Raw genomic sequence first — 18,352 nt, forward strand, 5'->3', positions numbered from 1 at the left:
AAACACCAATCAGAAAGGATATATGCATTCCTATGTTCATAGCAGCACAATTTACCATAGCGAAGATCTGAAAACAGCCTAAGTGCCCATCAGCAGATGAATGGATTAGAAAACTGTGGTACATCTACACAATGGAATACTATGCTGCTGCAAAAAGGAAGGAATTCTTAGCATTTGCAACAGCATGGATGGAAGTGGAGAGCATTATGCTAAGTGAAATAAGCCAGTCAATGAAAGAAAAATACCACATGATCTCACTCATTTATGGATAATAAAGACCATTATAAACTGATGAACAAAAAAGATACAGAGGCAGAGCAGCCTCGAACAGACTGTCAAACTACAGCCGGAAGGCTGTGTGTGGGGGGGGTTGGGGGGCGGGAGGGGGGTAAGAGATCAACCAACCGAAGGGTATGCATGCATATAAGCATAACCAATGGACATAAGACACTGGGGGGTAGGAGAGGCTGGGGGGGAAAAAAAGAAGATATATGTAATATTCTTTGTAATACTTTAAGCAATAAAAAAAGACACACATATAGTTAAAAAAGAAAATAATAAGCAACTCATAGAGCAGTATTAATACCAGATTTTAGCATCTGGTTTCCAACCCACCAAAATGTCTGAAGAAAATCCTCGCAATTAAAAGAAGAATCTCTTCAAGAAAAATCAATAACCAATATACATAATAGTCTGAACTTCTGCATTCTGTACCTTTAATAATACAGTATACTTTAAAGAAAGCAGAGTACCTGCCATTTTTTATTTTTTGCAGATGAGACAAATGGAGGTTGAAGGAGATAAATGTAACTAGGTCAAATCTCATATATTACCCTTTACAATTGAGGTGTTGGTCAATGGTATAAAATTATCTGTCCAGCATTAAAAAAAATAAATAAAAGTAGTTCTTTAAAGAAACTTGACACATACAAAACATGTAGAATTACAGTTCCTCTATCTCCAAGATGAATTAATTATTAACAATGTTTGATAGGCAGTGAGCAAAGGCCTTGTTTTTAAACATGTACATTAATTAGAATTGTGAGTAAAATTAACAATGCTCTACCTTGAATTGGGACACCTTTATAACAAAAAACGGTATAGGTCTTTATTTAACAAATAAGAAATTACCACTTTTTCAAGACTTTCTTTTATCCAGTATAGCTAAACCAGTGGTTCTCAACCTTCCTAATGCTGCGACCCTTTAATACAGTTCCTCATGTTGTGGTGACCCCCAACCATAAAATTATTTTCGTTGCTACTTCATAACTGTAATTTTGCTTACTGTTATGAATCGTAATGTAAATATCTGATATGCAGGATATATTTTCATTGTTACAAATTGAACATAATTAAAGCATAGTGATTAATCACAAAACAATACGTAATTATATATGTGTTTTCCGATGGTCTTAGGCAACCCCTGTGAAAGGGTCATTCGACCCCCAAAGGGGTCGCGACCCACAGGTTGAGAACTGCTGAGCTAAACAGATGAAAACATTGTTTCAGCCACATTTTTTTTAGCACGGTAATGTCCAAAATATAACCTTTATATATGTGGCTCTTGATATACCAAACAAGATTAGAATTTTGAATGGAATAACTGCATCCAGTAACAAAAATAAAATATTCTCTGTAGTAGTAGATTAGTAATTAAGTAAACACTCCATTAATTCCCTGGAATGTGACTATAACAATGTAATCTTCATCATTAGCTCTAAACTTAAAAACTGTTCAGAAGGTAGTGAGGCCTTTCCCGAGACATAGAGCAGCAGATGAAGAATTAAGAAACTGAACTTGAGATCCAAGTCCACGCAGTTCCGTGTCTGGTAATCCCTTAAACTAAGTAAAAAATCCAAGCACAATGCACTGGACTATGCTTGGTCTATGCTTCCCAACATTTGCGTGGATAGATATTAACTCAGGGGTGGGCAAACTTTTTGACTCGAGGGCCACAATGGGTTCTTAAACTGGACCGGAGGGCTGGAACAAAAGCATGGATGGAGTGTTTGTGTGAACTAATATAAATTCAAAGTAAACATCATTACATAAAAGGGTACGGTCTTTTTTTTTTTTTTTTTTTTTTAATTTTATTCATTTCAAAGGGGCCGGATCCGGCCCGCGGGCCGTAGTTTGCCCACGGCTGTATTAACTCCACAAAAATATCCAGTACATTGGAAAAAAACACATCCTCCTTTGAAGCAGAGCAATTTCAAATAAATTAGGGCAAAAAAACTAAAGACAAACTTCAATCAAAATATATCATCAGCCCTGGCTGGTTTGGCTCAATGGTTGGAGCATTGGCCAGCATATTGAAGGATCATGCATTCGATTCCTGGTTAGGGCATGTGCCTCAGTTGTAGGTTCCTGGCCCCGGTAGGGGCATGTGTGGGAGGCAGCCAATCAATGTATACTCTCACATTGATATTTCTCTATTTCTTTCTCTCCCTCCTCCTTCCACTCTCTCTAAAAATCAATGGAAAAAATATCCTCAGGTGAAGACTAACAACAATATATATAATCAAATTCATTATTACTCACCTCTGAAACTCAGAAGCTAGATGCTGTGCTAAGGTTTCTGTAAATTGTGTACCTCCAATGTTATCATCAGTGTTTGTTGAAATAACACGATATATTCCACTGTTAACTTCCATGACACTGATAGATAAGGATGTTCCTCCAAGTTTGAACACCAAAATATTGCTTAAAAAAGAGATAACATGAGTAAGTTATGAGAACACAACATTTTAAAGCTAGGCTCCACTTCTTAAACTAAGGAGCCACTTAGTTTAATCCATTTAGATCACAAATAAGGAAACTGAAAATCTCATGAGTAACTAACTTGTCCATGGTTGTGTGGTGATTGCTGGGGGGAGGGGTGTGGAGAGAGGTAGAAGAGGGTATAGGGAGGATAAATGATGATAGAGATTTGACTTGGGGTGGTGAACGCACAATACAGTGTTGTAGAATTGTACACCTAAAACCTGTAAATTTTGTTAACCAGTGCTACCCCAATAAATTCCATTAAAAAAAAAATTGTCCATAGTCATCACTTAGTGATGAATTAAGCTTAAAAACTAGATCTTTTAATATTAAGTCAAAATTATTTTTCATTTAGTTGTGCTGGCAAAATTGTATTCTTCTGAATAACTAGAGTTCAAAACACCAACTTTTTAAATAAAGAAAAGATTTGTGATTATAGTGAATTGTAAGAGAATTAAAAATAGAAATTTTGTGTTAATATTATCCAAGTTACTGCTGCAATAACATGTCTATAAACATGAAACATACCCAAAACTAGAAGCTAATTTCCTATGTATAAAAATTTATAATTTCTGATATTTTACATTTATCTAGTTTACCTAAAAATAATTTCCTACTGATTTATATATATTCATTTCTTTACTCAAACTGTGAGATAAGATACAAGGTGAAACAATTAGAAAACATTAACACATCTGAATTAATTTCCTTGAAGCTGCATATGTCAGGCCTAGTAAGACAACTTTGACAACTAAATTAGGAGTATGTTTTACTGTTTCATAATCAAAATAATTCTTAAATCCTCATGTTAGATTTCTCGTCATCTGTCAAGACAAATGTGCATAAAACTACTCACTAGTTATAAACAAATTTAATAATTGAAATTGGTAGTAAAATTAAGTGTCCTAGCTTGATTTGGAATGTGGCTAAGCTTACATATTTCAAATCTATCTCAATTATAGGGACAAAATGTGGGTCATAAGAGAAGGATAGATAAGGTCAATCTTCCCTCCTGTTATGTCCCTTCTCTGCTTTCCTAGGACACCTTTCTCATCTATTTGAAAAATTCCAGTTGAGAGTTTTGATGTCTTTCCATTCACAAAGGCTTGGAAGCACTGCATTTTATAATAATCTCTACTGATGTAATTGCTATAAATCTTAAATGTTTTCTGCACTGAATAATTTAAAGCTGAAAATACGATTTTTACCTTTTTCCAGCGGGGGAGTCTTGTCCAATTCCATAAGCCAGGAGAGCTGCAGATGGTTCATGGATTAACCGCAAAACATTAAAGCCAGCAGCTCTGGCTGCTTCCCTGTGGACAATTTGCTTTCAGTGAATTTAGCATCACATGTTCAAGTGTACATTTTAGAAATGCTCTACTGTAAGATTTTATGCAATATCAAATAAGACTGCATAAGTAGACTATGGATGGTAATGATCTTTAGAAGCAATATAATAGGACACAAGAGATGAATGTAACTCTTGAGATCTTTTCCCATTTAATAATGTTCATTGGTTGATCTCTTCCTACTCATCTCTGCCTTCCCTCTGAGATTCAATAGCCTGTTCCATGCTTCTATATCTCTGGATCTATTTTGTTCATCAGTTTATTTTGTTCATTAGATTCCATATATGATTGAGATCATGTGATACTTGTTTTTCTCTGTCTTATTCTGCTTAGCATAATACTCTCCAAGTCCTGCCATGCTGTCTCAAAGGGTAAGAGACCCTTCTTTCATACTGCTGCATAATATTCCATGGTGTAAATGTACCACAGCTTTTTTATCCACTCATCTACTGATGGGCACTTGGGCTGTTTCCAGATCTTAGCTATTACGCTGCTATGCACACAGGGGTACATATATTCCTTCTGATTGGTGTTTCGGGTTTCTTAGAATATATTCCTAAAAGTGGGATCACTGGGCCAAATGGCAGTATGCATAACTCATGGACACAGACAACAGTGTGGTGAAGGCCTGGGGCAAGGGACAGGGGCAGGCTAGAAGGGGTCAATGGGAAAAAAAAAGGACATGTGTAATACTTTCAATAATAAAGATTAAAAACAAAGAAAAAAGTAATTTTGTCCTAAAGTACAACTGGTTATTAAGAATGAGAAACAAAGAAATAAAGAACAAATTAAAAAACTGGAAATAAAGAGAACTGATCTTGTATAGAGAAGCTACCTAAAATGGAACCAATGTATTATATAGTACTAGAGGCCTGGTGCATGAAATTTGTGCACTCGGCGGGGGGGGAAAGCTCTCAGCCTGGCCTGCGCCCTCTTGCAGTCTGGGAACCTTCGGGAGATGTCCGACTGACGGCTTAGGCCCACTTGTGGGGAGTGGGCCTAAGCCGTCAGTTGGATATCCTTAGCGCTGCTGCGAAGGCAGGAGAGGTTCCTGCCACTGCTGCTGCGCTGGCCACCCATGAGCCCGGCTTCTGGTGAGCGGTGCTCACACTGACCACCAGGGAGCAGCTCCTGCGTTGAGCGTCTGCTCCCTGGTGGTCAGTGCACGTCACAGCGACCGATTGTTCTGCCATTTGGTCAATTTGCATATTAGCCTTTTATTATATAGGATTTTAAAGCGCTAATATGAATAGTATACTTACAGAAAACTAAAAATTTTCTTTGATCTGCTAAATGGAGTTTTCTTTGACTATTGAGCTGCTTCTGACAAAAGTTTGAGAAAGGTTTTTCTTTACCTTTTAAGTAATCTACCTAAAAAGCAAACATTTTATTTCATCAAAATAACTAGAGGCCCGGTGCATGAAATTTGCGCACGGGGGGTGGGGGAGAGGGCCCTCAGCCCGGCCTGCACACTCTCCAATCCAGGACCCCTCAGGGGATGTCTGACTGCCTCTCGCAATCTGGGACCGCTGCTCGCTTGACTGCCTGCCTGGTCGCCCCTAACCCCTCTGCCTGCATGATCGCCCCTAACCACCTCTGCCTGCCTACCTGATTGCCCCTAACTGCTCCCCTACTGGCCTGATCGCTCCTAACTGCCTCTGCCTCGCCCTACACCCGGGACCCAGGATTCCCTCCTCCGGCTGGTCACAGGCACCCGGGATCCAGGCTTCCCTTCCTCTGGCCGGCCACAGGCACCCAGGACCCGGGCCGGCCGCAGCTGCAGGGGACCGTAGGCGGGGTGCTTTGCTTGGGCCGCAGCCAGAGGTGCCTGGGACCATGGGGCGGGTGGCTTGTCCCTCTCCCGGGCTGCAGCCTGGCTGGTCCCCATTCCTCTCTCCCCAGTGTTGAGTGTCTGAGCTGTTTGGCGTGTGATGGCATGACAAACATTTGCATATTAGCTCTTTATTACATAGGATTTCTTATGCTTCATGTTAGTTTTATTGTCAGGTCTTGAATTACTTTTTCAAAACTGAGTCTACTCAATATTAAAAAGCTAACGTTTACTCACAACTATATAACATGCTATATTTGTCTTTAAACTTTTATTTTAACTCACATTGGTTAAATAAATAATTAGGTATTGTTTTATTAAAAAGTAGAGGCCCACTGCACGAAGATTCGTGCAAGAACAGGCCTTCCTTCCCCTGGCTGCCAGCACCGCCTTCACTCCAGCTGGAGCTGCCTTTCGGCCTGCGCTCTGGCCCAAAGCCACCTTTCCACCTTCCACAATGCCTAGAGGCCCGGATCGGTTGGGGCGTGTGAAACCCCTGCATCGCCGTCATGGCGATGACGCAAGCGTCCCACCCTGCCCCCAGCTGCTCGGTGTGTGTGCGCTGCCCACTGGCCCACCATCTTTATCGGGTTAATTTGCATATTCACTCGATTGGCTGGTGGGCATCATGAAGGGATGGTCAATTTACATTTTATTAGCGTAGATAATAATGTTCAGAGTCTATTTTCTTAATAAAGAAAATACCATGTGTTTATACTTAACAAGAAAAAGAAATCTCTCAAAAATGCCTATGCTTATAAACTTTAGACAAATTTATAACATTTTGCAATTTTCCAATTTCTTTTAGAGTCAGTTTTTAATATCCCTCCAGTTCAAGTAAATGAAGCAATTCTCTGCCCCAGAAGCAACCTAGATGCTTGCCAAAACCTCATGTGGAACTGTTTTCCAAAAGTAAAGACATGCATTCTCACCAATTATATCTGCATAATCTTTAAAAACTACATGCAACTTTTTGGTTAGATGTTAAGAACTAAGGTGAAGGAATACCTGCAAACATATAAAATTGCCTATTTTTATATAATTTCAACATAAACCCTAATTACATAAAAATAAGGCAAAGTAATTCATAAACATCAACTTAACCTGGTAATTAAAAACATTTCTAATCAAAATAGATAAGAAGGTACATCTAATTTTATATTCTCTTGACATTTCATAAAAGATAGGAAATATTATCAGTAACATACTTTTTACCATACTATTTACAAATACACGTTACAAATAAAATTTTATTGGCCAAGGGGTTTTCAAATGCAATTTTACTTTTTTACTATATGGTGATATTGTAAAATTTGTATTTCCTTTAAGCAAATAAAATAAACCCATATTATACTTACCCAAGAGCATTTTTTTGCTTTTCTCCAAAATCAAATGGAACAGTAATAACTACATCATTTGCATCTGAGCCCAAGACAGAATGTGCCGTTTCTATATATTAAAAAAAACATAAAAATAAATTCTGATGACACAGAAATATATCAAGTAATACTTTCTGAGGTTTATCAATTTGCAGCAAAGATCTCCTCACTATAAAGATTTTCCAGTTCACTTGCTGTCCCACCCTATTGATTTTCTTTTTTTGCTCTCTTAAATCATGCGTGTGGATTTGGTAGTTTGTGGACATAGAACTAGGTACTTTCTAAGGTGCCTGGCTCTTAGGCTTCAGTTTTAAACAACTGCCAAATTAGACTGGTTTTTATTGGGAATGAGCTTCTAATGTGTCAATGTAAAGACAAACAGTATAATGTTAGTTCAACACATTAAAGGGATGCCTTACATCCCACAAACTCATAGTATAATCCCAGAGGTGATGAGAGCCTTATGCATAATCTACTCCAAAATTTCCTAAATTGTTTTAAGAATGCCACTCAGCTCTAGCCCTTGTCAGAAGTGATGAAACCAAAAAATATGTCTAATTTTAAGGTCAACTCTTAAAAATTTTTTTGCTTTGGCTCAATACCTTTCATTTTACTAAATATCAGTCTGGCAACATCTTCTGGGTTAACAAATTTTGTTTCTTCTCCAGTATCTATTTTATATCGTAATTTCCCATTTTTTTCAATGGCCTAGAAAGAAAATTGTAAGTGTTAAATAAGGAATAATTTTAACGAAATATAAAGTTTCAAACCAATATTATAGGACAGCACCTTAGCAATTACTTTGTGTAATAGGGAAGTAATAACAGGACCATACTCACTAAACATTTACTTTCTGTGATGTATTTCTGAGCCTGTGGGTCATCAGAGCTGTTCATAAAGATAAAGATAATTAAGTATTAAAATCTGTATTGTTCATATATAAGTTGTAAAGAACACTATATTTTTTATTACCACTGAACAAATATAAAAATATAAACAAAATTAAGTTGCTTAATATTTTAAAAAACTTCAAAAAAATTTCAATTACTACAGAGAATCTTTACAAAGGTTATAGTAAATCTATTAAAGTGTTAATCTTTGCATTTGGAAGGCAGCTATGCTCACCACTATACCACCAACGCCGACAATCTTTGCATTTAAAGTAGCTCTTCCTTGTTCTGATCTTACTGCTACTAATAGGTACTATAATACATTTGGGGGTGATTTTTCATAATGTCAATGATTTTGTTACATACTTCCCCATCTATAATCCTGAAGACCCAACCACTGAGATAAAAAGGACAAAAGAGATAAGACTGCAAACTAAGGGCAAACCAGCATGTCTAATACCATCTCTGTTGCTTGGTCTGAACATGAATCAACACTCAAAATCAAGAGTGAGCAACAGTACAAATGTTATATATTGAAAGGTACACAGTACTACAGGTGGACAGATCTATATTACCCTATATAAAGTGGGTACTAAATAAAACTGCATGGCAATAAAAAAAAAGGGGTGTTTTGTTGCTCAAAATAGTAATACCAATTTATGCAGACTGTTTTCACATATATTACCTCACTTGATCTTCACAATACCTTAATGGGATTAATTTGGCAGAAATTATTTTAGAGATAACAGGTTCATAGAGGGTCAATGACTTAACAGTTAATAAGGGGCAGAGTCAGTATTTGATCCCAGGTTTTCTCTATCAGGGTATGGTTGTTCACTGCCTGGCAATAAGATGGTGCATGATTAAGTACTTCTGCCCCTTGAGCAGAAATAGGAATAACTGATCTTTGGTTTAATTTCATCTTACTGAGATGAAGTAAATCCGTCCCCTAAAGCAAGCATGTCAAACTCAAAGGCTAACGTGAGCCAAATAAACAAGGTTTAAGTTTATGTGGGCCACAAAAAAACAAAAGCCTCAATTTTCATAGAAACATAGGTTTATTTCGATAGAGACATGCTAAATACAAAAGGCTGAAATGAGTAATCGTTAACATAAAATAATAGAACACTTTAATAAAAATTAAGTTTTTCTTGAACATTAACTTACCAGACACTGAATAACTGCACAAATTAATAAGTGCAACGCAAATAAACCTATTTTTCTTGTTCTCTGAAAGAGAAATATTTCCTGTTGCGCACACCAAACAAGTCAGTCCAAGACTAATGATGTGGCAATCGGCTGCTAAAATATTCGCTGCTAGTATTAGTGGAGAGAAATGGTGTGCCTGCACGTAAGGGAAATGAATGCAATATGATTATAGTAATCAGTCATTAGCAAACGTTGTAGTTCGTTATTAATAATTATGTATAACAGGATATTGTAAAAACTAAGTTATGAAATTTTTATTAAAACATTTCTTACATACCATTATATTGGCTGGGCCACAAAAATATTCGTTGTGGGCCACGAGTTTGACATGCTTGCCCTAAACCCTTCTTCCAAGGGCTGTGGCTATTCTGTTCAGAAACCAGTCTTAAATGTTTAATAAGAAGAGGTGGAAATGAATAGTGGCTAACTGCTAAAGCAAGCATGTTATACTATCAGTGAATATTTTTGCAGCCGATTGCCCTGTCATTAATCTTGGACTGACTTGTTTGGTGTGCGCAACAGGAAATATTTCTCTTTCAGAGAACAAGAAAAATAGGTTTATTTGCGTTGCACTTATTAATTTGTGCAGTTATTCAGTGTCTGGTAAGTTAATGTTCAAGAAAAACTTAATTTTTATTAAAGTGTTCTATTATTTTATGTTAATGATTACTCATTTCAGCCTTTTGTATTCAGCATGTCTCTATCAAAATAAACCTATGTTTCTATGAAAATTGAGGCTTTTGTTTTTTTGTGGACCACATAAACTTAAACCTTGTTTATTTGGCTCGTGTTAGCTTTTTAGTTTGACATGCTTGTGCTAAAGGGTTACTGAACATCTGATAACCCTACCTGTATAATTAAGAGAAAGACAAAAGGGTTGTTTAAAATTGCCTAATTTGGCTTAGAAGTCTGTCTGAATACTTGCAGATTCCCCACACTTCCTTCTCTATCACCTAAAAATTGGTAGTGAGGAAACAGGTAAAATAGCTTGCCCAAAGTCACATGGTTAATGGCAGAACTGGCCAGAATCCAGATCTTTAATGCAAACTTTAGTATTCTTTCCACGGAACCCTCCCCTTCTTCCCTTTTCAAACACCCAATAGACCAGCGGTTCTCAATCTGTGGGTCGTGAACAATGAAAATACATCCTGCATATCAGATATTTACATTACGATTCATAACAGTAAGCAAAATTACAGTTATGAAGTAGCAACGAAAATAATTTTATGGTTGGGGGTCACCACATCATGCGTAACTTTATTAAAGGGTCGCGGCATTAGTAAAGTTGAGAACCACTGCAATAGACTTACATCCTGGACAAATATTTTAAGAGTAAGTATCAGATGAAGTGTGCCTATAGTAATTTTTTTGCACCAATATTGTAATTTGTGCACCTTTACCAGTTGTTTTAAGACTAGAATTTAAGTCAACCAGGATAATTTATCCTATTGTGTAGGCTACCTACCACTCAGAGAAGATATTTGCTGGGAAAAGATATTTTATGGAATTTATAAAACTCGTAGAAAGGAAAATTATTTCTCAACTGCTATGCAAAAAGGCCCTGGCTTATGTGAAGACAGAAAGCACACATAGCTCTTGGAGGCTATGTATAGGCAAGAACCTGGAGATTAACTAGAAGAAAAGCAGAAAACAGAGAATGCAGGTGACGACAAATGATCACGGATAGCACCAGAAAGTAGCGAACTGACTCACAACTACATACAAAGAAAAACTTTATTTGTCCACACCAGGATTAATTATGTAACAGAAAAACAAAGGGTGGTGGGAGGTTAGTATACACAGCACCTTATTTACATCATGGTCTTAAGGAGGCAGAATGTTAACCCTACCATAGTATCACAACCTTTATCAGCAATGCCATTTTCTCTTCCTCCTCCTTCCTTACATGTCTCTTGCATGGTCAGCAGGCCCTTAGACCGGGCACATACCAGCACTACCGTGTACAGGGTCTTCTTTCCCACTACTGTCACAGTATAGTGCTTTCCATGTATGAGAGCACTTTTACATTTATCTGTTTCTTTGACCCTCACAACAATCCCGTGAGGTAGGTAGAACAGTTTCCAGTTTCTTAATAGGTGAGGATCCTGAGATATACTAGTAGAATGGTAAAATGACCCACTTAAGGATGGACAGGTAGTAATGGTTTGGCCTGGAACTTAAGTAAGATTTCTGGGCTTGTTTTCTTTCACATAACATCCCCTTATTACAACTTCCCTCCTCTTTATAATATTTTGCCTATTTCTGTTCTGTTCACTTCTTTAAGTTATTTTCCTTTAGTTTTATTCCCACATTAAGGTTACATTACCCATTAGCTTTTCACAATACTACCTTCAAAGTTTAACTCCACTTCTATACTTTAGCACTTCCTTTATCTTAAATAAATCACTGCCTATTTATTTTGCCATCATTAACAGATTAATATAGTACAGGCCTCATTTTTCACTAAGTACTTCCCTGTTTTTCCAAAATGTCTACCTACCTACATTAGTGTTATCTAGTTATAACTGACACATATCCCGCCATTTAGTGACCTAAAACAATTCAAATGATTTGCCAATGGAACTGTGACAGGATTAGAACCCAGGAGTTCTAACTTGATTCCAGTGTATGCTACCACAGCAGCTGCCGCCTCCATCCATTACCCACTCAACAGAGCAGCTCACTTGCTTGACATCTATTCATGGTTCCGGGTATGTTCCCACTGTTTTTTAACTATTTCTTCACCTATTTGTATTTCCTGCATTAACACCTAAGCCTGCAAAATATAAAACTTCTTCCAACATGCTCAGACTTTTTTTCAGCCTCTAGATTGAAGAAAAACTTTTTAAATTGGAAATATGGCTCAACACCTGTGTTTTTTGGGGAAAATGGAATGTGTTTTTTGAGAACCTGTGCTTAAAAGGAGTTATTTATTGCAAGCAGTCTTTATTCACACCACCCTCAACTCTTTCCAAAGCTATTCTTTTCCACCACATGCCACTAACTAGGTGAACTTTTGTCTACACCAGTGATGGCGAACCTTTTGAGCTCGGCGTGTCAGCATTTTGAAAAACCCTAACTTAACTCTGGTGCCGTGTCACATATAGAAATTTTTTGATATTTGCAACCATAGTAAAACAAAGACTTATATTTTTGATATTTATTTTATATATTTAAATGCCATTTAACAAAGAAAAATCAACCAAAAAAATGAGTTCGCGTGTCACCTCTGACACGTGTGTCATAGGTTCTCCATCACTGGTCTACACCATGTGAGAAAAAGTGATTTTGGAAAGTTCCCTAGAAGGAAAGTTTTCTAGTGCTTGCCTTCTGTAACATACAACACAGAAACAACACTAACAAAAAAGAATGAAATTAGCTAAAAAGCACCTGGGAAACTGATATTATCCCGAATCTTTCCAAGATATTCAATTAGCAATCGAAATTTAACAATATGTAATTATGCATGTAAAGGACCCAAGTAATATAGAATGCAAAGAATTTACTTACATTTAATATTTTATAAACAGCCAATATCTCATTATATCGGATTATCAATATGAACCATAACACATGATTGTGGCTTCCTATTAGTTTTGAATTATATCCTATAGAGACTAAGAACTATTAAAATGGAGTGAAAGATGGTTTGACTATTGAGTGCTCACTAGTAGGAATGTCACAGACACAGCAGTGAAAATGAGAGAAAGGTACAAATAGATGTTGTGTCTATAGTAGTCTTGAGCTACAGAAGGATTAAAAAAAATTGAAGACTTTAAACTTCAGAAAGCAATCAAGTTAAACAACTATTCAAGCAATGAAATCATCATGGTATACAACCATAATTCTCTATCTTGTCAACTAATGTGCCACATCCTTGCCTTACCTCAGCCAAGGTCATATACATTTAATAACTTACATGTGTATATAGCGCTTTTAAACCCTTGCACATCTATTAGCCATTTGATCCTCACAACATCCCTGTGAGGTAGGCAGGTTAGGAATTGTTACCTAGCTCCCATTTTACTGATGAGGAAACTGGTGCAGAGAGGTAAACTAAACTGCCTCATATCAGTGACAAAGCCAGGGCTAACTAGCTCTGGAGTTGGCTCCATCCATTTTCCATTAGGCCACCTCTCACATATCTGAAGTCTTTCAATTAGTGGAGAAGTTTGGGAAAAACAACTAGCACGTATATTCCTACTCTTCTTGTATATTTGCGGCTCATCCACTCTTTTCTCTGAGGACATGGAAAAAGATCCAGGTCACCAAAAGGCAAGTCTTGGATATGGGCTTCTACCAGTTTAGGGTATATACCCTTTTATCATCAGTTCCTAACTTTTGGTGTTAGAAATTAATCTCTGAAGCAATTTTTCAAGCCCTAGCTGAAAAGCACTGGTTGCCTCTTCCACTGCTGTTGCCAAGCGTCTCACTGCAATCACGGCATCCCTGCGGAGCTCATTGGCAGTGTCTTGCTGAGCACTGGCCTCCTCACCAATAGCAATCAGCCTGTCCAATTTTTCTTCCTCACGTTTTGAAAGTTCTCGTGCCAATCTCCTGTTTTCTGCCAATTCAGCTGCAATAGTCCTGGCCACTGACCGCCTTCTTCGTCTTGCCCACCTTGGAGGGGGCTCACTGGTCAAAGGCCTATCCCCACCAGAAAAAGGAACTCCGGAGGAGATTGGAGGCTGCTGTGTGAAGGCCACCCCAGGAGTGTTTCGGCCCGTGCTGGTGCAGGGACTGGGCTCACCGGACACACCCAGTCTGGTCATGGGGCTGCTCTGACAGGGAGCAACTGCACCTCTGAAAAGGTGGTGGGAACTGTTGTAGCTGGGGGTCCCTTGAGAGCACCCTGAAAAACAAAGCAACAATGTTGCAGAGAGGGCATTCCTGCTAAGGGAATGCATGGAGCCAGCAGCAGAGCTGAGAGACAATTACAAAACTGTGGTGGATCCTGGAAAATCCTCTTTCCACAAGGGACTAGGAAGAATTAATTTCTTTGGTCTGGCCATTTTAGCCTATTGTAACCTTATTTCCAAAACCTTCCCTTTACCTTACTGAGCCTCTTTCCACTTAGCTATCCAACCCACTTTACATCCACAAATGCCTAAGTACCCATTATAAATATTGCCAAAATAGTTTGGTTCTAAAGAGCACTTATACAATTAAAGAGTTCTATACCTTACATACCTAGGGTCATAGCTTTTAAATACCTGGAGCCCCTTATCTTATAATTAGGTTTTAAAAAAAGAGGGCAGGGGCAAAAACAGGGGTTATGTTAAAAAAAAACAAACCCACACCATCCAATCATATATTGTTGTTTAGAACCAAGTGACTCTGGGACCCAATCCTTTACATGTTTGGAAATTACCTGCACCTGAGGATTCATCCCAGGAGTCCTCAAGGTCACTGGTTTCTTGCATCTGGTCAGTGATTCTCAGTTGACAATCCTCATCTGATTCCTTAACTGTTTTTGAGATAGGCTGATGATCTGCTGCCTGAGTCCTTTTTGGTTTCAGAATGCCGGTTTCCTCTTCCCCTGGGTTGTCAGAGGCCATTAAGTTCTGAGCGTAGTGCTTGGCCCATGCAGTATCCTCCATTAAGTTGTCTGGGTCAGTCACTACCTGATTTCGGAGAAGCTGATCCAAGGTCTCATAAAATGGACAGTGTGGTGGGTCACCCATACTAGTGGCATGGGCAACATATGCCTTTAAATATAATGCCTTCAGAACTTTAAACTTGGAGCGGCACTGACGATCGGTGCGGCGGAAGCCTTCCTGCTGCATTCGCTTAGACACAGCCTGATAGACATCTGCATTATGATGCACAGTCTGGAGGCGTTGAATGTATTCTGCCTCGCCTAATATGGAGAGAAGAGTTCGCGTCTCCTGTCTGGACCACCGGATGCCCGCACTGCTATTGGAATTGGCCATAGTGGACTGGGAAGGAAGGCTAGCTGAAGAAAGCTCCTGGACAGCAAGGTGCAAATCTGAAGGTGTGGGGAAACTCTGGGTGCTTTCAGTTTATTTCCAGGAGCCAACGGATTCTTCCCTCTCAGGGCTAATTGCTGAGAAGCCAGATCCAAGGACCAAATTTCTGGCTGGAAGGCCACAGGGGAATGAGAGTTACAGGAAGGGTGTAAGGATAATTGTGGCAGCAAGTTAAGCTGTGCTACCTGTAAGTAGGTCACAAACAGGTAGGATGCCAAGACTGAAAAAGCCCAACTTTGGGAGTTCATCCAGGATAGACACTGCCCCAGGGGCTAAAAAGGGCCTTACTGGCTTGATAACAAGGGGACTGGCTCCTCCATGAAGGCCAGAATGCTTCCAAGGCTGAAACCTGGGATACCTGTGTGTCTGTAAAAATCACCCATTGTCTTCTAAGTAGACAGATGAACTGGGAAATCCCTGGAGCATGAGGCAGCTAGCAGGACCGTGGTGTAGCAGTTTGTCTGAAGGGTGCTCATCCTTCACTAACCTTGCTGCAAGCAGCATACTGTGGCTATGTATTACCCATCTGACTGTCACCATTGCACTCCTTCGTTAAAGGATAACTTTCAGGGCCAGAAAAGTAAGCTTAAGTTATTCTTGTTAATACAGAGCTTTTTGCATAATATAGCAAAAGACAACCACATCTTTACTCCAACTGTCTGCCCCAAAACAGCAGCATAAAACAAATAGTACTACTAGGGGATAGATCTGTGGACATGTTCTAAATCTTGATTATATCAATGTCAGTATCTGGTTGTGATACTGTAATTTTGCAAGATGTTATTATTGGGAGAAAGTGGTAAATCCAGTAAAATACAGGATCTCTTTGTATTATTTCTTACAACACTATGTACAAGTACTCAAAATATTAAAGTTCAATTAAAATAACACATTGTTGGCTGCATACAGTGAATCTAGCTTCAACATCCATCTATAACTCCTTGCTTTTTTTCCAGAACTTATAATTTGAACATCTTTGAAACCACCTAATTTATCATCATCATCACCACAAAAATTTGAATTTTCTATAAAATACTGTAGTTTCTGACATAGTGCATAGATATCCTAAAAGGGGGAAAAAGTAAAGTTCAGTTTAACTACACACAAGTAAAGGATAATAAAAAGTATCTGTATGTATAAAAAAATAAATCAACATAAAAAATCTCTATTTAAATTCTCAACAGAACACAGAAAGGAAACAACCTGGGCCCAATTTATATGTCCTGAATTGTAGTCCTATCTAGTTCACCTCCCTTACTAATTTAGGAATACCATAACTTCTATTTGCCTTGATTTTTCTCATCTATAAATGGGAAGAGATAAAACCTGCCCCACTAAGCTTATAGGGACTTGAGAGGATTAAATAAAATAATAGATGTGAAAGCACTCTGAAAACTTTAAAACACTATTTCAAGTATTATTACTACAGTGAAAATGAAACCCCCTAAGTATTATGATAATCTATAATTTGAGAAGACATGAGTCTGGGGAAGCAAGACTCTTTAATCTTTTAATTAAAGCTGTAACAGATGATTAACCTGATTCTTGCGTATGATGCTAATTAAACTGTTTCTCTAATGATTAAATTTGTAAGCCACTGGAAAAGTTAGCTCCCAGAAAGAGTCACAAAAGGACCCAAAGAAAATCGATAGTATCTACATAAATTATAACCAAATATAATAGATTTTGCAAAAATCAACTACAGTGCAAAGAAGTCATCAAATTCCCCCAAAATCTTTCAAGTTCCCTCAGTCAAAAAAAAAATTGAAATCTAAGAAGTCCAAATTACCACCTCTGAATGACACAAACTATCAAAATGAAAGGAATGTTGGTATTTATCAATACAAACAGATCTGTCAGCAAGAAATAAACATCTGAGTGAAACCCATCTTTGACACTAATCATCAAAAGAAACTGGCTACTGAAGTACTCTCTGAAATAACTCAGTCAGAAAAAACTGGAAAAAAACAAACCCCAGAAGAAACAAATGGTGTTTCTAGTTTCATTCCACATTATGCTTAGAATGTATACACACATTTTTATTACCTATATGTTGAAGTGATATTTTATTCCATACCTTCTGCCAAGGATCTGCTTTACTTTCATGACTGTATTGGAAATATTTCTTATTCTACTTTGTTTTGCTGCCAATCCAACAACCTGAAAAAGAGCAATATATTTATTACAATGCATGTAATTTTCACTTATTTCAAAGCAAAAATGTGAGGGGGAATAGTACCTCTTCATTTTCTGAGTAGGCAACAACAGCTGGAGTAACTCTGTCACCCGCATCATTTGCAACCACATCAGCCCGGCCATCCTGGAGAAAAATATATGAGTTACTTTGAATTAAATATATAGACTCATAGGACATATTCAGACATATGTGGGTCAGTGATAATTTGCCATCTATGTGGGAAGAAATATTGATCTAGCAATATTTTAAACTTGTAGACTTAATTGCAACTATTTCTTCGATTTTATGAAAGGCCAACATTCCACAAAGAACTGCCTCATTCCCCCCCCCCCTTCTCTGCACAGTCAATAATGAAAACAAACATAACCACCTTTCTATATCCAATAATAAGTGTTATTTCACCACCCTTTCTCCTTCTCTTCCTTCCCCTACAAATACCTCTTTCTTCACTTTTCTACATATGATGAAGGGGCACTAACCCTTTGGCTTTTCCTGACAAGTCATCTGACACTTAAGCTAGCGTCAGGGGAGTCGAGTATTATGGTTCCTTCCGCCTCCCCCGACGAGGAAGACCACCACCGCTTGTCACGCTCTCTTCTTTCCAGAAAGGCCAAGCCAAGTAGACCGCGCACCACCAACTCGCTCCGCACGCCGCGCAGGATCAACCACAGCTCCAGCCGCCGATCACGGCCACCCCGCCCTTTCCCGGCAAAGGTCCCCAAACCTCCGGGCCTCCTGGGGCCG

General features: G+C 38.3%; 2 protein-coding genes across 3 annotated transcripts in view; both read right to left on the reverse strand.

The window, feature by feature from the left end:
• Nucleotides 1-18,352, reverse strand: part of HSPA14 (heat shock 70kDa protein 14) — a 51,357-nt gene that overhangs the window by 32,454 nt on the left and 551 nt on the right. For both annotated transcript variants that reach the window (XR_001364531.1, XM_005878882.2), the window contains exons 2-8: nucleotides 17,651-17,731; nucleotides 17,489-17,571; nucleotides 8,162-8,210; nucleotides 7,925-8,030; nucleotides 7,302-7,392; nucleotides 3,972-4,076; nucleotides 2,542-2,703 (exon numbers count right to left, since the gene is read on the reverse strand). Coding sequence is in view for 1 of the 2 variants with exons in the window: in XM_005878882.2 (XP_005878944.1) it covers nucleotides 2,542-2,703; nucleotides 3,972-4,076; nucleotides 7,302-7,392; nucleotides 7,925-8,030; nucleotides 8,162-8,210; nucleotides 17,489-17,571; nucleotides 17,651-17,731 (677 nt within the window). In the remaining variant the exon portion in view is untranslated. The remainder of the gene's footprint in view (nucleotides 1-2,541; nucleotides 2,704-3,971; nucleotides 4,077-7,301; nucleotides 7,393-7,924; nucleotides 8,031-8,161; nucleotides 8,211-17,488; nucleotides 17,572-17,650; nucleotides 17,732-18,352) is intronic.
• Nucleotides 12,625-15,233, reverse strand: LOC106728250. The gene is made up of 2 exons (XM_014549930.1): nucleotides 14,793-15,233; nucleotides 12,625-14,273 (listed from the first exon to the last, which is right to left on the reverse strand). Exons 1-2 carry the CDS (start codon nucleotides 15,205-15,207, stop codon nucleotides 13,756-13,758), a joined length of 933 nt encoding a protein of 310 aa, XP_014405416.1. The 5' UTR covers nucleotides 15,208-15,233; the 3' UTR covers nucleotides 12,625-13,755.

Source organism: Myotis brandtii, unplaced genomic scaffold (assembly GCF_000412655.1).
Source record: "Myotis brandtii unplaced genomic scaffold, ASM41265v1 scaffold576, whole genome shotgun sequence".
Taxonomy (NCBI): domain Eukaryota; kingdom Metazoa; phylum Chordata; class Mammalia; order Chiroptera; family Vespertilionidae; genus Myotis; species Myotis brandtii.

Coding starts and splice junctions, on each gene's coding strand:
- LOC106728250 (XM_014549930.1), bottom strand. CDS start 15,207: ATGCAGCAGGAAGGCTTCCGCCGCACCGATCGTCAGTGCCGCTCCAAG. Junction 14,274..14,792: donor GGATGAATCCTCAGGTGCAG/GTAATTTCCAAA, acceptor TTTGTTTTTCAG/GGTGCTCTCAAGGGACCCCC.